The following is a 21785-nucleotide window of genomic DNA, read 5'->3' as shown; positions in this document are numbered from 1 at the left end:
CTTCATGCATGTCTCACCCTCTAGGAAGCTAAGCCAGACATGTACGTGCATTTGGTGACAGCAGCAGCACAAGAGTAAGTGGGAATACACTAGATGTTTGGAAACACATACGGGCCACGAAGTACTTAAGAATGCACTTCAAAGGAGGATGAAAAAAACACCATGAATACAGGGAGGAGTAAAGAATTAGGGTGGCTTTTACAGTCTCTCAGACCAAAGATAAACAAGACAAGTATAGACAATTCATTGTTCAAACCGGTATTATTATTGTTTGGGGGGAAGAATTTAAGATTTTTCTGGACTTAGCTATAAATTAGGCTCTTATGGAGTATGTGGGCTGTCTTTCTTAAGACAGCTGTAAGACAGGAGCAAATGAAGTTTTTTCCCTTCTCCCTTTTAACAATTATATTTTGTTGGTTTGTAGAGCCAGTTAAATGGCAATAGATTTTGGCTCAGGAAAACTCATATTTAGCCCAGAGAAATCCAACTTTGGCCCTGCTTAAATCAATTCAGGCCTTCCTCTGTTCCCAGGGCCAAGTTCTAAGCATGAAGAAATCCATTTTAATTCCATTCTTGTAAAATAACTGCTAGTCAGTTATTGCTTATTGACTAATACGCAAGTCAGATAGTTTATTTGGCTAAGACTATTGGGGCTAATAATGTTCAAACTTTATATAAGCCACATTCCTTTTAATGAAGAGTCTAATAAAATGGTGACCTCACTGAACCAAATCATAAGTCCCAGATTCGAGACAGGATTCTGCCACTAACTAGTTGGGTGACCCTATGGACTCGATGAACGTGAGTCTGCGTAAACTCTGGGAGTTGGTGACGGACAGGGAGGCCTGGCGTGCTGCGATTCATGGGGTCGCAGAGTCGGACACGACTGAGCGACTGAACTGAAGTAAACTGAACTGAACTGATGGGCAAGTTACTTAATCTCATTAGGCCTCAACTGCCACAGATACATTAATCAGGGACTGCTCTAAATTACAATGTTTCAAAAGATCTATTGTCACAGTATGTTAGCAGGATTCCTTATTCAAAAAATGTTTAAGAAATACTAACGTGAAGTTCAAAATGTTTATTGCAGGACTTTTCAGCACTTTCATTCTGTGCCTTTTGAATCTCTAAGAGGAGGATATAACGTGCAGCAAACAAATTTTACCCACAACTTTTTTTTTTTTCGTAAAACACATGTCCCACTGAATGTACTTGGGGAAATGTATTGCTAATTCTAGCACTCACGTGGGTGAAATTTATCCCTCTTTATGGGATAGTCAATATCCCATAAAGAGGACAACTTCAAGTGGGGACTTTTGAGAAAAACACCTCCTTTGTGGCTCAGTGGTAAAGAATTCACCTGCCAGTGCAGAAGCTGCAAGAGATGAAGGTTCTATCCCTGGGTCAGGAAGATCCCTTGAAGAAGGAAATGGCAACCCATTTCTAGTATTTCTGCCTGGGAAATGCTATGGACAAGGAAGCCTAACAGGCTACATACAGCCTGTGGGGCTGGAGAGAGTCGGAAACGACTTAGCGACTGAACAGCGTACAAAAATCACTATTTACAAAGGTACAGGCAGAGTTTTGGAAAACCAAGGTGTAAATGACCTACTCTGGGGCTAGGAACACCGAGGAGGCCTTACTACGTAAATGAAAAGGGGTAAAAGGAGGAAGCATGGGTCTGAAATGAACCGGAATAACTGCTGGGAAAAGGATGCCTGGTAAGATGACCTTCAGTAAAGGGACACAGCCACCCATGGTGGCCTGGCAGCAAAGCAGCCAGGGAGATAAACACCACAATTTCATTTTCCTTTCAACTTTCAACCTACTGCTGGTCCTTCTGTTTGCTGATCCCAACCAAAAGCCAATGGGCGAGGGGACCTACCTCACAGAGCAGAGAGCAGAGTGGGAAAGGCTGAAAGGCAGATCCAGAGGGCAAATAGAAGGTATTCAGCACAGTAGGGCTCCATTCACAAGCAGCTAGATTAGATGATTAAATGATGTCCTCAGGACTCAAGTCTTTTTTCTCTCTCCACTGTTTCTTTTGCTGGCTTCATTCTAAGGCAAAGTTTTGCCACCTGCAGCAGAGATGTCACCAGTAGCTCTAGGGTTATATACATCATGCTTAGTTCACAATAAAAGAATAAACACATGTATAGCACTTACTATATGACAGGTGCTATTGAAAGCCCCAGAGATACATTCACTCAGCTAAACCTCAACATCATCCTAAAATAGCTACCATATTACTGGTCTCTTCAGTAATCAAGAAACCGACAAGTGACTGGTAGGTGGAAAATGAAAACTGAGATTTAGATTTAGATAGTCTAGCCCTGTAGTCTAGCTCTAGAGGCTGTGCTTTTAACCAGTGAACCATACTGCTTTAAGAAAAATAACCTACCTCCTTGAATATTCATATTACTTATCAAAAAGGAAACGTGCTTATCCTAGATCAATCACTAGGCATTTTGCTTGCTAACCTGGGTCATATGTCCATCCCTAAGACAGGACGTGATTATTCACAATTCCTCCCTAAAAAAGACGCAGATTAAAGAAAAAAAAAAAAAGTCCATCACAGGCAACGTGGACTTAAAGAAACAGCCCTATGGACTGGAGCTACAATTCTAGTTCTGCCCAGGTTTGCCATCAACCTTGAACAAATTACTTTAGGAGATTCTGTGAGTATAGGTGGAAAGACATGAAGATCTCTAAAGATATATCTAATTACATCTAATCACAGATATAAAATAACACATTACTATATTAAAATATAGTAATAAAATTGAGATCTGCCAAACTTGAGCATTTAACTTCTGAAATAAATTTTTTGGTCAACACTATCTCTGAAAATTCCCTTAGAAATATCTTCACTTTTTAAAATATGAAAATAGATAAAACCTTAGTTTTTCAAGTGGTCTTACAGACATTACACATGAATATTTCCTAGGAATAAACAAAGCACAATTATAATTTTATTGATTTTAGCAAAATAAAATTACATAAGAAACTTTTTTGAAAAAACTAATGGGTAAGTTTTCTTGTTTCCTTGTCTCCAGGGCACTTGGCATTCTTTATCAACTGGTGCATAAAAGAGTAGAAAAATAAAAGATTATCATATTGTCCTTTGTATTTCTCTTTTAATATATCAGTATGATAGTCTACCAAAAAGTAGTAAATAGCTTCAATTGTGGAAAGGAAGGTATCTGGCTTTCCTTTTTGATGGCGCCAAAAGCAAGTTTTTCTTGTTTTCAACTCAACTTGTAGCAACCCTGCCAAAAACAAATAAGAAAAATATAGGTATTTCTTGTTAACCACAGGGTGTGGTACAATAATGATTTCCCTTAATTACTTTAAGGAATTTTTTTTTTAACTTCTTCAATACCAATTCCAAACGGTATTTTCTCAAGTGTATTAAGATATATACAGAAACAATACAAAACACAGGATGAAATATTATCCATGACAGTCATCTATAAGTCTCAGACCTTACAGCAATGGGTTACAAGTGGTCAACATTTAGATGGTCATTTCCGTCATCTATTTACCAATATCTTTTTTCACTTTAACCTGTGACAGGACTAAGTTCACCAATTTTCAGAAGAGTTTCATTTCCTTGATAAATTGACATTTTTAAGACATCATTCATTCTGAAACTCACTGAGACCAGATAGGTTAACGGTTCTTAATACTGTTAAAGCTATTGGATGATCACTTTTTGGCTCTCTCTTCATGTATGGAGTACCTAGAGCTGTTTCATTAGCTGTCACATCTGTGTTTCAGAGCCTTGGGGACACAGTCAGCTAATGCTGTGCTCCTAAATATATAAAGAGGAAATGACTCATGAAATCTTACAATAGTACTCTCATCTTTTGGGCTTCCCTTGTGGCTCAGCTGGTAAAGAACCTGCCTGCCATGTGGGAGACCTGGGTTCGATCCCTGGGTTAGGAAGATCCACTGGAGAACGGAAAGGCTCTACACCAGTATTCTGGCCTGGAGAATTCCATGAATTGTACAGTCCATGAGATCACAAAGAGTCAGACATGACTGAGCCACTTTCACTTTCACTCTCATCTCTTACAACTCAGACGTCAACATACAAACTCAGAAGGCTTTTAGCACCTTAGACCAGCACTCAGACTCACAATAAAATTTGCTTTTAAAAAATCATATTTTATTCTAAATCAATACTCACAACAAATATAAACTGACTAAACCTGCCATTTAAAAGACAATGATCATCAGAATGTAACACAATAGGAATGACCTCCACAAGGCTTCCATTCAATACTGCACTCAAGGTCTTAGTTAACACAATACTACAAAAACAATAAATTAATTCCATGCACAATAATTGAAAAGCGAAAAATACAATTGACATCTGTTGTTGTTCAGTTGCTAAGTTGTGTCTTACTCTTTGTGACCCCATGGACTGCAGCATGCCAAGGTTCTCTGTCATTCACTATCTCATGGGGTTTGCTCAAATTCATGTCCATTGAGTTGATAATGCCATCCAATCATCTCATCCTCTGCTGCCCCCTTCTCCTTTTGCCCTCAATCTTTCCCAGCATCAGAGTCCTTTCCAATAAGTTGGCTCTTTGCATCAGGTGACCAAGGTATTGGAACTTCAGCTTCAGCATCAGTCATTCCAATGCATAGTCAGGACTGATTTCCTTTATTATTAGGATTTTTATTAGGATTGACTGGTTTGATCTCCTTGCAGTCCAAGGGAATCTCAAAAGTCTTCTCCAGCACCACAATTCAAAAGCATCAATTCTTTGGCACTCAGTCTTCTTTATGGTTCAACTCTCACATCCAAACATGACTACTAGAAAAATCATAGCTTTGACTATATAAACCTTTGTTGGCAAAGTGATGCCTCTGCTTTTTAATATGCTGTCTAGGTTTATCATAGCTTTCCTTTCAAGAAGCAAGCATCTTTTGGATCACAGTCTTGTCATGGTGAAATATATTGGGGTAGAGAGATTTTTAAAAGGAACAAAAGTGCTAAACATGAAAGATGGATAAATTCCACACTAAGAATTTCAGTTCTTCAAAAGATACCATAAAGAAATTTAGAAGATGAGTCAGAGACTGCATGAAGATATTTTAAAACATAATTATCTATATTTTAGAATATATAAAGAATTCCTACAAATCAATAAGAAAAACAAAACACTAGAAAAATGGACATAGATATTTCACAGAACAGGACATGTATGGCCAAATAAGCAAACAAAATGATGCTCAACCCAATTAGTCATTAATGAAAAGTAAATTATGACTACAACCAGATACCATATTATACCCACTCTATTGGCAAGCATCAAACATTTGATGACACAATGGTAGGAGGCATTATGAACTGATAGGAAATCTTGCACATTAATGATGGGAGTATATACCTGTATACCCACACTCTGGAAAATAGCTGGTATCGTCCTGTAAGACTGAACATTCTTATACGTAACAAACAGCAATTCCAGTTCTAGGTATGTTTCCTAGAGGAAGCTTGCACATGTGCAAGAATGTTCACAGTAGCACTGCGTGTAATAGTAGCACACAGTAGTGCTGTAGCAAAAACCAGAGATAACTAAATTGTTTCATTAACAGAAGACTGAATAAACCTCAGTATATTCACACAATCATACATTACACAGCAGTGAAAATGAGTAAACTATAGCTACAATCTTAGAAACAAAATGGTGAGTTTAAAATTTGAGTCCTGAGAAAACTACAAGTCAAAAAAAAAAGCAAAACTAATAATCTAAAAAAGGCAAATCTTTAATTGAAAGTATGTTGTACAATATTATGTAAGTTACAAGTGTACAACACAGCGATTCACAATTTTTAAAGGTTACACCCCATTTATAGTTATTATAAAATATTTGCTGTATTCCCTGGGCTGTACAATACATCTTTATAGCTTACTTTATAGTTTGTCCCTTTAACTTCCCTACCCCTATATTGCCCCTCCTTCACTGGTATCCAACAGTTTGTTCTTTACATCTATGAGTCTGCTTCTCTTTTATTATATCCTTGTATTTTTTTAGATTTCACATATAACTGATATCATACAATATTTGTCTTTCCATTATTTCACTTAGCATAATGCCCTCCAAGTCCGTCCATGTTACTGCAAATGGCAAGATTTCATTCTTTTTTAATGGCTGAGTAGAATTCTATTGTGTGTATGTTTGTATATGTGTACCACGTATGTTTTCCTCTAGGAATTTTCTAGTATCTGTCTTACATTTATGTCTTTAATCCATTTTGAGTTTATTATTGTATATGGTATTAGAGAATATTTTAATTTCATTCTTTTACATGCAGCTGTTCAGTTTTCCCAGCACCAGTTATTAAAGTGAGATGAATGCTAGTTTTAGTAATTTGGACTCCTTCCCCAACAAAAAGACACCATCCTTCCCCAATGCATTCCCCTAAGCCTTTCAATGATGAATCTTCAAGGACATTATGCCACTCTTCACTTGCAGGCTTACATTTCATGATTAAATTAGGCACTCAAACTTCCAATGTTTTGTTTTGAGAGCAGTAAAACATTCATACTATTACTCTGTAAAGTTTGGCAAAAGAGTATGTTACATTGTTAAGAGGATTCTTAATCTCAGCATTCATAATAAGAGAAACAGAAACATTCTAATACAGTACATTTGAGGGCTTAAATAGAAATTTAGAGTTGGTTTGTTCAGCTTAATCCCATCAAATGAAAAAATGTTTTAAAATCTAATGGCAATGATTTATAACAAACAAGGGTTGTTTCTTATGGAAGTAACTTGGCTTATCTGGAAACTTGTATTTCACACACATATAGAGATAATAAATATGCTAAGCCCTAAACAGTTCCTGTGGTGCGATGAGGAGTCAGAGGGACAGGGGTTGAAGTAGGACATGCAGAAAAAACTGACTCTAGAAATCTGTTTATTTCATGATTTTGAAGGAATTAAGAAATCCATTTAAAATTCTGATGTAGCACAGAACTGAAATATATGATACTTTCTATGTGATCTGAGAATAACAGAAAACTTTTGTACAAATGTGATTTGAAGCCTTAAGCACAAAGGCTTAACAGATTTAAACTGTACCTCAATAATCCCCTTTATATTTTTTTTCAAGTGTTAATACCACTTATGTTCTTCATTTGATCCTTTCCATTACCATATAAGGTATTTTAAAGAAAAATGGCTCAGGAAAAATCTTCAAACGGTAACGTGCAATTCTAACTATTCAAGGGAACATGGCAGGCAGTACTCCAAAGAGCAGGGTTTTAGGGTTTCATCAATCAAACATTAGCAATAAAATTACAAATCTTATTCTGTCATCTTTTTGCAGTCACTCTCTATACACACACCCTTCCCAAATATTAGAAACACACAACACAAACACACCATTTCTTTGTCTCTCTCTGCCTATCTTTCTCACACACATACACCCAATCACAGAGAAGCAGAATGACAAAAATCTTACTAACATGTATGTTTTCAAGGGGTATAAACTATATAAATTAAGCGAGTTCAATCTAGTATTGTCATTCACTTAAGCTTGAGACTAATTAACATAAGATTCCAAAAAGTGCATACACTTTCTTTTCTACATGATGCACATTTTGAATAACTGCCTGGGTGAAGCTCTTCCAGTTTGAAACTGATTTGGAAACTGCTTAAAACCAACTGGGTAACTCTCTTGCTCTCTAATCATACACAGTATACAAATAAAACCACCAAAGAGCCAGAAATAAACCCAAAGCTTTTAGAAAAACTACTGAAAAAGCCTAAAGAACTGAGTAAGGAACACGCGAACAAGACAGGTAATATTCTTCATATTACTAGTTGTGTTACTTGGGCAAGGAAAGCAACTCTTTAAACCATTAATTATTAGACACTAAGCTTTTCATTCTAAAGAAAAATATACAAACAAAACAAAAGAAAGAAATGTTAAATCTGAATTGGAACTATTCATGTGAACTCAATACATAGCTATTTATTTTTCTTGGCTCTGTCCACTAAAGCAATGATATACAAGCAGTAATAAATGTACCAGATCTTGGTTTCTAGTAACATTCCCCATTAAAAGAACCACAGTTTCTTCAAACAATTAATTCTAGGTCTGGGGCAGGAAAAAAGTACAAGTGAACTTGGAACAGCTTGTTGTAAAGATTAAAGAGGCCATGCCACAAAGGACCTGAAATGTTCCCAATGGCAAAATTTTAGACAATTTGGGCATCAAAAGAATACAATCATTATAGATTATAATATATTGAATGAAAAGGAAATCTGTAAGACCACAATGATCCCAAAAAGAGGTGGTGGGAGAGAGAGGAAAAAGGAGAGAAAAAAAGAAAAGCTCGTCTTTACAGAAGAATGCCAGCAAACAAATGTAGAAGAAATAATAACATTAAAATTTCATCATTTTTGTAATCCTTAATGTAATTACTCATTTAGGCAATAGTCTGTCTGCAATGCAAGAGACCAGATTCAAACCCTGGGTCAGGAAGACCCCCTGGAGAAGGGAATGGCTACCCACTCCAGTATTCTTGCCTGGAGAATTCCATGGACAGAGGAGCCTGGTGGGCCACAGTCCATGGGGTCACAAAGAGTCGGACACAACTGAGCAGCTAACACACACACACACACACACACACACACATCAATAAATACTAAAACCACTTTGTAAAAAGCAGTTGGGAAATAGTTCAGTGTCTTAAAAGTATTACCCCATAGATTACTAGTAATTTCAACAAAGAAAATAAACTTTATAATGGAGAGATCTGGCAATCACCACTTTAATGTTATCAGCAGTAATGGAAAAAGGTACACTATGTCCTCTTATTTGATGTATATAATTTTAGCTATGAATAGGGTAACTAATCACCTATTAAAGGTACACCATGTCCTCTTATTTGATGCATACAACTTTAGCTATGAATAGGGTAACTAATCACCTAAACAGCTTCATTTCTGAAAGGGAATGCTATTATTAATTATATCAAAACAACATATATAAAGTAGAATTTTTGTAGACAACCATGGATTTATCCTTATTTGAAGTATCCTTACAAAAATATTTAAACTGAATCTAATATTAAAACCAGCAGACAACTGACCTGTCCTCTTCACACAAGTCCAAGTCATAAAACACAAAAACAGGGGGCTGTTCTACATTAAAAGAGACTAAAGAGACATAATAACCAAATGGAATCTGAGTTTACATGCTGTATCAGAGGAAAAAGGTTACAACAAATATTTTTGGGTCAATTAGGGAAATGTAAATTTGGACTAAAGATTATAGAACTTTTGCTAACTTTCTTATAGTGATAACGGTATAGCAATTACGCCATTCTTCTTTAAGGATGTATAGATATTTAAGGGTGACGTGCTGTAAAGCCTGCAACTTACTTTCAGATGGTTCAGCCAAAAATATACATATCTAAGTACACACAGATACATATAACAGAGAAGGAAGAATAAAGCGAAGGTGGCAATGCAACTCTTCTTGAATGCATCAGTAGGTTTGAAGTTTTTGAAAGTTGGGGGAAGGAAAAATCAAAAAAAATAAATGCAACATTTTTATTCTTATTTACCTTGAAGTCTCTCATCAGTGAATATTTTGTTTGTTTGGTTCCAGGTGCTATCTATGAATACAATTTTTTTCAGTGTTGTGTCTTTGCTGTCATTCAAATCCTGTTCTTCAGTTTTCTTGCGTTTAATGGATGGGTTATCAAGGTCATCATTTTTGCCTCTAACGCTATTTTGACTCTTTTTTTGCAGATGAAAAGAAATATCTTTTACTGAAACAGACTTAGGTCCAGGAAATACAAGTGCAACCTAAAGCAAAGAAGCTTACGTTAGTAGTGTGCTATGATCTTCAAAATTAATAAATTCAGACTTGAAACTTCAAGAGGAAAAACTATGTTGCGTATCTGAGAAAAAAGCATTAGGTTTTAGTATGTCTGCCTCTTTAATACATATATGGTAAAGTTTTTGGTTCTTCCCTAGTAACCTATAATCATAATATACTACCAAGAAATACTTCTGTACTTTAAAATAAGTTCTTCACTTATTGATAGAAACAAGTTTAATTGTATCTTACATAACAAAACTAAACTCTATAATGTTTTATAAGATAAAAGGCAAAGTACGGGGCACTTTGTAAAAGAACCACTGAAAAGTGCTTGATAATTAAATAACATCTTCACCTATATAAGAAGCAAAGAGAAAACAAATGATACAGCCAATGCTGGTGAGGAAACAGTATAATAAGCCTTTAAAGCCATTACTGATGTCAAGTTTAAATAACATAACTCTGTGAAAGCCATCTGGCAATATAAGCCAAGAGTCCTGAAATGTTCATACTCTCTAGTCAAATGAGACTTCAATTATGGGAATTTATCTTAATAATTCTAAATATACACATACTCACAATACCCAGAATATATGTTAAAGTATATTTATTACAGTGAAAACTTAAAAACAAAAAAACCTAACTGTCAAAGAACTACTCAGTGAATTATGGTACTTCCTTTCTTTCAGCATGTTTTTACTGAGACCTTATATACTGTAGAACCTCCAAGGTATGAACAACTCCTAACACAAAGCAGGCACCCAGCCAATATTTGTTAAATGAACAAATGTTGATAGAATCATGGGTATTTATCCTCCATATTTTTCCCTATTTCCAAAGATTTTTGAGTGGAGATTATCATTTTTAATATGAAAAATAAATATGAAAATTTAAAATCTTAAATTTATAAACTTCAACGTTATAAAAGTTTTTCAGACACTTACAATGCACATGTACCTTTCCCCGATACCCAACTAGCAAAGTTCAGGGCTTCTTAGTTATCTTAGATTATAAGCACATCATGTCTTTTTATATTAGCTAGCACTATGTTCTATGTAACTGACATGATATCTAGCTGATCAAAGAAGGAAATACAAATATATTCCTAGATCCCAAACTCAGATATTATTTACAAACACAACTTTCTATGTAAATTCAACCAAAAATTACAAATATATTGATAGTTCTTTCTTAAACAAACAAATGCACTGATTTTTTATTTTGTTTCTAGATTTACCATACCAACAAATGTTCTCCCAAGAGACCTGAAAGAATTTATGTGTTTCTTGCAGAAGTATTCAAGGCCTAGTTTTTGAGATCTATAGAAACATCACTTTTCAAGAAGACCAGCTGTAAAGACCTGTTGTCACCAATGTGACTATTTCAACTAGGTGAAAATCCATTAAGAATCTTGAAATGAGCAAGGAAGGCCTCTGAGTAGCCAAAATAAATATCACAAAAGCCATGTACTAAAGATTTTAATTTAGAAAGGATTTCTAAAAATCCTTCTAGCTTAGTCTTTCTTTTTTTCTTCTGGAGAAATTTCAACATTTGTAATCTAGTTTCTCAGTTTGTATCAAATTAGCCTTTTTACGTGTAGTGTATGAACAAGAATGGAGAAAGGAGAAAAGTAAAAGCAGGCCTAGCAATACTAGCAAAGAGTAAAAACTGGAAGAAATAACTAGTAAAAGTGGAAAGAGAGACTCAAAAAAGCCTAACATCTAGGGTCATTTGATCTTTTAAGATAACGATGAAGTAAACTATGTTGTTAAGTGCTATAGAAGGTTAACCCAAGACCATTAAATATTAAATTATGTTCAAGTAAGTTTAGAAAGACAATGGAGTTTAAAATTCATATTTAGATTCAATGTGAAAAGCTGTTAAAAAAATAAGCTGCCTACTTCATGGTCCTTTTCTTCATATTCTGGAATACATGGATATGTATAAATATTTACAAATTCAGGTGCTAAGAGTTTTGCATGTACAGCAGTGCTTTTGCCATCTGTTTCATTCGGATGTTTAATGATGTCAATCTTCAATGGTAGCTAAAATTTAGAGAAAAAAGAAAAATGAACAAAACAAATAGAAAATTCTAATTTTTATGTTAATAAAAATGGTCTTTAAAGCTTAAATAGCAAGCTCACACTAAGTTCCTATAAATACACCTATAGTTTGAAAGTCATACTTTTTTAGAACAGAATACTAAGACTAGTAAGAGTCATAAAGCAAACACAAATTTATTTCTCAATACTGTTAATCATGTACTAGAACTATTTTCAACTCATTTAACAGACTCTCATAGCAATGTTCCAATGTCATACTCATTTGTCACACTGGACTGAGTCCTATTCCTTGCATTCAAATTATTATCTGTGTCAAGAACATTTTTTATAATTCCTATAAACTTTCAGGTCTGTTCATTTTATAATATATTAAAAAGAAATATAAGTTCAGGCAAAAGTTTTAGATCTAAAATTCAAGTTAAAATTTTGTTCCTCAAAACATCTTTTGAGGTCAATGGTATTATCTTTTAATGTTAACATCATGATTCTCAGCATGTGAAATTAATTATTAACTGGAAGAAGAGTTAACAGAATGGTTCCAGGAGGTATATTCTATATAAAAAATAACTTTTCAAAATCATTTTGCCTATTTTCCTTAGTTTCATTATTTAATTACTATGAATTATGTCCTGTTTGCAAAAATAATATTCTTGCAAATTTCTTGAGTTAGATTTTTCTATTATTTTGCTGACTTGTTTGGTTTAGTTTTCTGTATAATGCTTGTATGAATCCTGCCTTCAGCCATGACTATGAAAACAGAAGCCAAGTTATATCTCTCCCATCATATAAGAAATTCTCTAGGACAGGTTTTTCACTGTAGAGTTCAAATGATTTATTTGTTATGGTAAGTACTGTTCCAGCTCCCAGCCCACACTAAAAGGCAACATTCTAGGTATTTACTCTGGGGCAACAGCTATTTTACCCTGGAGTACAAAACTATCTTACTTTTTTGGAACAGATTTATTAAAGAGATAGGATTGAAACAATAAACTGCACATATTTGAAGTGTACAATCAAATGAGTTTTAACATATGCTACCCCTTTGACTTCATCACCACGATGAAGCTAATGAACATATCCATCATCCCCAGAAGTCTTCTTGTGTCTTCCTCCTTCCCCTCACCTCATCAACTCCCACCCATAGTCCTAGGCAACTACTGATCTATTACTATAGGTTAGTTGGCATTTTCCAGAATTTTGTATAAATGAAATTATAAATTATAAACACTTTTCTTTTGATTGCCTTCACTTAGAATAATTATTCTGAGATTCATTCATGTTGTGTGTGTCATTAACTCCAGAACTATTTTTTAAAGGGGCAGTTTCTATATGTTACTAGATGATCCCAAATTGTACACAGTTTACTGTTCAGGATAATTATGGCAGAGGAAGCTATATATCCTAGAAGGGCCATAAACATCCCAGATAACACTGAAAACATCCCTAGTTTTCAATCCAGGGTTTCAAACCCGATGTCTCCTACCTTCTCACTTAGGCCTAGTTATCATTTATAACTTGAAGGCAACTGCTTCAAAACATCAAACCAACTTCTAGTGATAGAAAATTTACCATTTAAGTAGGCAGTTCACAAATGATTTTACATCAGTCTACCTCTGGCTGAACTCTACATCAGACTTTCCTCATGAAACTCAATCCCAGCTGATGCTACTCTATATTCCCTTTCCCCAGGGTCTTTCAGTAGCAGCTCAGCATTATCTTAGTTCAGGGAAGGCAGGAAAGAAGGAAGGAAAAAAAAAAAAAAAGAAAGAAAGAAGATCATGACAAAGTATTCTAATACTAATAAAACCGACTTTCTTATACAGCTGATGAACAGAGCTGAAAATTCCAAAGGCAATGACCAACATTTCTGACCAGTTGGCTATCTCTGAAGGACATCATTTAAATCAAGAATGCAGGACTGAAAGTTACTAATGTATTTCACAAATCATGAAACTAGCATATCATGGACTAACATCTACAAGTGTTAAACAGTTATGTAATATCTGTGCTCAAGAAGTATTTTTGGGAGACAGTCCAGGTATCTAGTTTCCCCTGAGTAAACCTGAAAATTATACTATGAAAGCCTAGACACAGGTCAAGTCATGGAAATACAGATATGTATGTTTGTGCTCTAGTTCACACATTTTAAAAGAAGATATATCTTAAACAATGACAGGGCACAGAGTAATACTACTAGAGTTGACCAGACTCAGTTCAAGTAGAGATGTTTTGTTTTCAAAACATTTAAAGACCATCAATCTGTTCTCTACTACATTTCCTATGAGAGATTTACCACAAAACTTTCTACCCATATTTATCAAAATACAATCAGCAGAAAACTCTAGCCTTTTTCCATGTGATTATCAACCTTCCCAAAGAGAATCTTTTTAATTCTAGTACTCTAATAAAGATGAAGCTTTCATCTGATGACCTTTTCTCACCTTAAAAAAAGAAAATAAGACATTTGTCATGACTTTTAACAAAATTAATGAATTTGTCATGACATTAAAAATTTTTTCTTCTGCATTAAAAAGATATATATTAACGAATTTAATCCCTAGAGTAAAATTTATAGCTTGGGAGGTACTTACTCATTATGTAGTCATCTTCCCTTCCAAAGCAGGCTATCTAAAAGCAAATGCTGAGCCATTTGTAAAAATAAAGTCAAAACTAGAAAAATTTTTAGATTTTTTTATTAATATGTACTAACTCACAAAATTTTATATATGGTAATTAAAATAAAACACTTCAGAAAATTTTGCACCATCCAGTAGGCCATTTAGAGTTGATCAAACTCTTGGTATAGTGTTTCAGCCATTTCATTAAAATAGTGGAAATTAGGTCATGGATTTAAAAAACAATACTCAATTATTAAATTTCTACAAAAATATTAGCCCTCTATTGTTAACTTTTATTATTCCGATCGCCAATCATTTTGAACAAAATATATCTTAAGATAAAACTTTTAATGGGATATTTTCTTTATGTGGCTATGATATAAACAGAAGATGAAATGATTCTGTTCATACCTCCAAAACTATACTTCAAAATGTAACATTCTTATATGAGAGATGGGGATAATGGGAGAAGGGAGATAAAGGAGAAGAGGGTGGCAGAGGACAAGAAGGTTAGATAGCATCACCAACTCAATGGACATGAATTTGCTCAAATTCATGTCCAGGAGATAGCAGAGGGCAGAGGAGCCTGGGGTGGCAAAAAGTCGAACATGACTTAGTGACTGAACGACAATGCGGACTTTAGAAGAATTATTGTGCTCAAGCTCTCAGTTTTTCTGAGGTAACTATGAAGCTTACTGCATTCTATACTTAGTTATTCTTGGCCAGTAAACTTCCCATTTTAGACCCCTAGGCAGACCATGGACTTGCCAAGGTAACATGTAGGCTAAAATGCAATTCAAGTAACAAAATACGAGTGTTTCAAAGTATTGTTCTTAACTGAAATTTAAATGAACCTTATCACCACATTAAACTTAATTTCTTATTGGCAAGTTCAAATGAGTCCATGTATAGAATTTGGTCTCTTTAAGGTCCTAACAGGCAGCAGTCAAATTTCATAAACCATTTAACTTAAAGTTTGAGTCACTGTTAGACAAGTTAACATATACATAACTAAGTCTTTGATTACAGAGACATGATGGTCTACAGACCTTTTATCTATATAAAAATAGTCTTGATAGGCCACAAAAAGTATAAGGTAAGCAATCAATTCAAATCAACTTGTTTAAATCTGGCGTTAAATCACTATAACACAGCCCAATGAGCAGGCCTTAGTCTTTTCAACTTCAGTTTAGTTTAGTTTTGGTCACTGACATGTGCCCCGTCTCCATATATAGAATGAGGCTAAACACGATTCTGCCTAAGCAAATATCAATCCTAGTTCCTTCAGAATGTGTTTTCTTCTCAAGGGCAGTCCAAAGCCCTGAGGTGGTTTTTGAAGCTCCTTCATGCAGCCTGTAAACTTATCTCTTGTAGTTTTCAAGTTTATACCACATTTTTTCTATGCTGTAAATGAATTATAATCATTTATTTTAAAAAGTAACTGATTTCATTAAAAACAACAGTATTCATCTCATATGCAAGTGTTTCAGCAATGTATGTCTCTTTTTCTAGAAACAAGGGGGGAAAATAGGTTTACAGGGCTACAGGATTAAACTTTCTATTAATTAATTTTCATAATGATGCCATTTATCAAGCTTATCAGTTATATTACAGTAGGGATATATCACATGTGTTTTTAAAATCAATTCTCCTACTTTCAAACAATTAAATTTCTCACCAACCTTCACATGTGGTATCTGTTCAACAGGTACATTTTCAACTGGGACGTAACATGTATAGCAGTAGAACATTCTTGAACCACCACACTTGAGACATTTTGATCTTCCATTTTGCTGAGCTTTTTTAAGAACTTCTTGAGATGCTAAGCATAAGTTTTGAAGAGGATCTTCTGCAGCTATGCATGTAGTTTGTGACTGCTGTATTTCCACAAATTTTGAATTATCTTCTTCCCTTTCTTTGAGAAATATAGGTGCACTGAGAGACATTTTTCATTCAAATCAAAGTTTAACTTTTATTTCTAAAACACATATTGTAGATGCACTAGAAAAAAAAAGTGGGGGGCAAAATAAAAAACATAAAATTTCACTCACTGTTTCTACAAAGAAAACTACTCCATTTAATTCACAACTGTGTGCTGACTTTAGTATTTACTAAAAAATGTTAATAAGTTTTTAAACCACTAGATTAGCATGCTTTAAGATATAATATTAAAAAGCAATAAACTAAAAAAAATAACCCTTTAAAGCTGCTGCTGCTGCTGCTAAGTTGCTTCAGTCGTGTCTGACTCTGTGCGACCCCACAGATGGCAGCCCACCAGGCTCCCCTGTCCCTGGAATTCTCCAGGCTAGACCCTTTAAAGCTAGTCCCTCCATAAAAATAGGAAGGTTGTCTCCCAGAAAAATTATTTCAAATATAAAGTTTAGGTACAAACAATCTATTTCTCAGTGATTATTTTTGCTCCACAAACAGTACTTTTGTTCTATATTAGGAATGTAATGTTTTTATGTTAGTATCACCCAGGAATGTATTCAACCCTGCAAGCTCTGACTTTCACTTGTTATTATATGACATCAAATCACACTCTGACATGACATCAATTCTCAGTCTGAACCTTGAAAAAAATACAAGGTGAAATCAGTAAAATTTAGTTGGTTATGTTCTAAAAGATGCAATTCTCTCCCACATAAATTAAAACACACATAAAAATATAACTAAACATCCATTAAAATGAGAGGCATCCACTACCAATTATAACTTTTTAAATATCTCAGAAGGTGAAACATATGCCTATAAAAATATAAAGGCATATACATAAAGATTAAAGTGTAATCTTATAAACATTAAAATTTTACAGAGTAACGTCAGTGTTCACCCATTCTAAGAATTCATACTGCTTTCAAAAATATACACCATTCAGTCTTCAGGTCTAGAGATAAAATAGTCAACTGGCTTTCTCACTTAAATATTTCGTTCAAAGGAGGATGATGGTTGCCAAAACTGTTATTCAAATACTTTGTAAGCACAATATGCTTAGAGGGAAAAAGGGACTGGGGCCCTCTTAATTTGATATGCATTCCAGAGCTGTAAAATGATTCTCATAACCTAAAGCCTTATGGTATTGTGGTGTTTAACTATGAGACTCCAGGCACTTCAAGTACAAACACTGAGAGGAGAAATGCTGTGACAGAAACAGGAAACTTTTTGTGGTTTCCCAAAACGAAAGTGAACAAAGAGTCCAGTGGAACATAATACACAATATAATTTACTAACAAGAAGTTAGTGATACTAATTTAATCAGTCATCAGGAGTTTTTTACAGACTCTAAATGCCAGGGAACTTGGGACCCAAATAAAGAAAGGCAAAGAAAAAAAGATGTTGGTCATTGAAGGAAAAGTAAAATAAACTTGCCAAATTTATCCAAGGGGAAAGCCAAAATACAATAAATTTTTGATGTGTACTGATTAGGTAAGGGTTTACATTTTGGGTTGCTAGGACAAAGTGATATTTAAAAACGATTGTCCCATCCCTTCCTCTTGCCTCACGAACGGAAAACATTATGTGACCTCTACTCCAAATCACCTTCCTAAAAATGACTTTTATCTTTGTCAATATGCCCTCAATGACTGGGAGAGTGCAGGATATTAAGCTGTTACCTTTTCTTGAGGCTCAGATCCTTTTAAGACTGCATGAGAGTCTTCGACCTTCTCTCTAGCAAATGCACTTAAAGATGCAGTATTCTGCACACAATTTCAGATGGTTTGCAGGTTAGATTCTAGACTCCATCTACAAATCTAGGTAAAGAAATCTTGGCTAAGATCAAAAAGTCATTTGAAGAACAGGAGAAGGCTTAAAAATCTAGGAGGAGATCCTATTAGTCTGCAGAAATCAGAGCCACACATCCTTCTCTGGCCAACAGAAGGTCAATTCTCACAAGCCAATGGAGGTCTCATCACTGAACTTAGGAAACTAATTGGTCCCTAAATCCTCTTGGTTTGGCTTTGTTCTACCTGAGGTTCTTAAAAACATTTTTAGGCTGCAATAGTCTTGAGTTATCCAGATCATGGGCTCATCCTAAAAAAGCAATTGGAGTAGTGTAATTCAATTTGACTCCACTTCCCTGGGTATTCATTCCAGTAGCTATGCAGGGATTTGCCTGTGCCACTACAGGGCCCAGCATTAGTGGGGACTATGCAGTTCCCACTGCAAGGAGACCCAACCAGTCCATTCTGAAGGAGATCAGCCCTGGGATTTCTTTGGAAGGAATGATGCTAAAGCTGAAACTCCAGTACTTTGGCCATCTCATGGGAAGAGCTGACTCATTGGAAAAGACTCTGATGCTGGGAGGGATTGGGGGCAGGAGGAGAAGGGGATGACCCAGGACGAGATGGCTGGATGGCATCACGGACTCAATGGCCGTGAGTCTGGGTGAACTCCGGGAGATGGTGATGGACAGGGAGGCCTGGCGTGCTGCAATTCATGGGGTCGCAAAGAGTCGGACACAACTGAGAGACTGAACTGAACTGAACCGATGCAGTTCTCAACGGTGTCATGAAAGCCAATGTAGTTGCTTGACGTTTAATGGAAAACTACTGGTGAGTTTTTCTGGAGCCTCAAAGCGCACTCCTCCTGAGATGCCTCAGAAAAATCCCCATGTATTCCACTTGGCAGTCCGTCCATATAGCTAAATGAATTTTTTTGTTGTTTAGTCATTCAGACATGTCCAATTCTTTTACAACCCCATGGACTGTAGCCCGCCAGGCTCCTCTGTCCACAGGATTTCCCAAGCAAGAATACTCTAGTGGGTTGACATTACCCTCTCTAGGAGATCTTCCTGACCCAAGGATCGAACCTGCATCTCTTGCATCTCCTGCATTGGCAGGCAGGTTTTTCACCAGCTGAGCCATTAGGGAAGCCCCAAATTAGCAGAGCCTTATATAAGAAGTCCTTTCTCTACAAAAATCAAACAACACAAACATCTTGAGACGGTGCAAGGGAAAGGTCTATGGCTCCCTGCCTTGCCTTACCTAAACACTCTCACATATAGATAAGGTGGCTACAGAAGAGGCCTACAGTTCTAAGTCATGGGGAGCACCCTCCAAAGGTCTCTAAAAACCATATGAACAAGGGATCCATCATCCTGACCTAATCAACAGCCTGTTTCTAATGTGTACAAATCATTTATTGCACACACAATGATTCAAAACTTTCAAAGCATACATCTTAACATCAAATATGTGTGAGAAATACAAGTGGAGTTGTGGGGGTTACTCAGAGAACATAAAAAGACTTCGTTCCTAAGGAACTAACAAATATTTTTACCTAGATATGCACCTGTCATTTTGCAACCTGGGTTGAAAACAAATTAACTTTGTTCTCTTTCTACCCTCTTTACCACACAAATTAATTACTCAATCAAGTTGTACCAATTCTACCTTGCACATAATCCTGTATTTTTAGTCTCAAAGTTAGGATTCTAGATGGCCCATTGCAATCTCTTCACCTCATTGCTTTCATCTGCTTATTACTAGTTCCAGATATTTAACACGGAAAAATGTATTTTAATTTGGAGTTGCCTTTTAGTTAAGCTACCCTTCCTAGTAGTAGTCAACTCCCCAAGAGTAGAATCCCTCACTCTGCAATTCCAGAATGAGGAATTCAACAAATACTTGTTAACTAAATCAAAACCATTATGAAAAAGAAGCATTCACTATGCAACTGCTACTGAAGTATCTGACAATCTCTACCTGTAATCTGCAGCCTAGCAGATTTTTTTCTTGTTTTTCCAAAACAATAAAGCAAAAGACTCCTAGCTACAAATAAGTTAACTCCCACCCCCACCCACCCCATCCCTGTGCAGGAGATAGGAGTTCAATCCTTGGGTCAGAAAGATCCCCTGGAGGAGAAAATAGCAACCCACTCTAGTATTCTTGTCTGAAAAGTCCCATGGACAGAGGAATCTGGCAGGCTACAGTCCATGGGGTCGCAGAGAGTGGGACACAACTGAGCACACAACACAGCAATGGAACATTATATAAACTCCTTATCCTGTACTTCGGGTCATAACAGTACCAAATAAAACCCACTTAAATTTTATTTTCCTATTTTTAAGAACCTGGTCAGATGTACAAGTCCAATGGTCTACTGCTAAAAATTCAAGGTAACACCTTTTTCCTACAGGTTAACAGCCTGTGCCCTCCTCACCACCACTCCCCCCCCACACACATAGCACACATCCTGTGGTAAAGACTGTCTTGCCTTAGTTTTTCATGGTACACTGGGGTTTAGAGAGAAGTAATTTTTAAATATTATGGTTATAAATCAAGCAGTGATTTTATCATCCAGCTTCACGGAACTGGCACCTCGCAGTGTTAATAAACCTCCTGACTTGTCCTACATTTCCAAGAAATAATTCAGACTTAAGGGCAGCCTCTTTGCTTATTACCTATTTATAACCTTAATATTTTAAATACACTGCATGGCACACTATGCCTGTACTAATTTCCTCCTTCAGTGATAACCAGTGTCCCGTAAATCACTCCAAACACTAAAAAATAAAGAATAGGGTACCTAGTGGACTAACTTTGCCTGAACAGACTTTCCTTGGGCCGGACTGCACTGAAAATAATTGTTAGGGGTACCAAACAAAAACAAAAACAAAAACAAAAACTTTTTTTGAGGAAAAATTTGGACGCCCTTTCCCCAAAGGGCCCACAAGATCTTAAATATGCTAGCGGCCGCACAGGGACCAGGGCCCCACTCACAAGCGACACCCAGCAAGACCTCCGCCGGGGCGCGGCCAAGGAGCGTCCACTCCCGCAGCTGCCGGGCTGCGGCCAGACCCCGGTCCCCACAGAAGCGCTGAGACCCGCACGAGGAATCAGAGTGGGACTCAGACCTGCACAGCCCGCGAGTCCTCGCACAGCTCCACGCGTCTTCCGCTCCGCCGGAGCCCGAGGTGCGTAACCGGCCCTGGTCCCGCCTGGCCGCGGCGGAGCGCTTTCCGGGAGACACCAGAGGGAGGAGCCCGGGGGTTGCTAAGGCCGTTGCTAGGCCCGTGCTCTGCGCGGGTTCCGCTGGCAAAGGTAACGGGCGGGGAGAACCGCCGTGAGGGAGGGGCCCCAGCTTTTCCAGCGGTCGGTGTGGTGTTACCCTTTTCCGGAGAGAACTGATGGAGAACCAGGACCCTGCTCCGTGAGGCCGGGCCTCACATCCCGCCAGCGCTGCGCTGAGCTCCCTCCTGAGACTGGCCGGGACCGCGGAAGGAAGACGCGGTTCTCGAAATATA

The 21785-nt window shown here is 36.5% G+C and overlaps 1 protein-coding gene across 2 annotated transcripts; it reads right to left on the bottom strand.

The window, feature by feature from the left end:
• Positions 1-3024: 3024 nt before the first annotated feature.
• Positions 3025-21475, bottom strand: DTWD1 (DTW domain containing 1). 2 transcript variants are annotated; one of them, XM_068966274.1, is made up of 5 exons: positions 21396-21475; positions 16222-16540; positions 11760-11903; positions 9599-9842; positions 3025-3272 (listed from the first exon to the last, which is right to left on the bottom strand). In XM_068966274.1, exons 2-5 carry the CDS (start codon positions 16483-16485, stop codon positions 3025-3027), a joined length of 900 nt encoding a protein of 299 aa, XP_068822375.1. In that variant the 5' UTR covers positions 16486-16540; positions 21396-21475. The 2 variants fall into 2 exon arrangements, with proteins under 2 accessions (XP_068822375.1, XP_068822377.1); XM_068966276.1 differs by lacking the exon at positions 21396-21475 and adding an exon at positions 18154-18214.
• Between the last annotated feature and the right edge of the window lie 310 nt (positions 21476-21785).

The sequence above is a fragment of the Capricornis sumatraensis genome, chromosome 2, assembly GCF_032405125.1.
Source record: "Capricornis sumatraensis isolate serow.1 chromosome 2, serow.2, whole genome shotgun sequence".
NCBI lineage: Eukaryota > Metazoa > Chordata > Mammalia > Artiodactyla > Bovidae > Capricornis > Capricornis sumatraensis.
Note: the sequence above shows the minus strand (reverse complement) of the source record. Positions and strands in the feature narration are given on the sequence as shown.

Excerpts from the sequence above, each read along its gene's own strand:
- DTWD1 (XM_068966274.1), bottom strand. The coding sequence starts at position 16,485 with ATGTCTCTCAGTGCACCTATATTTCTCAAAGAAAGGGAAGAAGATAAT. Across the intron at positions 9,843-11,759 it reads ATGAAGAAAAGGACCATGAA|GTTGCACTTGTATTTCCTGG; the intron begins GTAGGCAGCTTA and ends TCTTTGCTTTAG. Across the intron at positions 3,273-9,598 it reads CACTGATGAGAGACTTCAAG|GGTTGCTACAAGTTGAGTTG; the intron begins GTAAATAAGAAT and ends TGTTTTTGGCAG.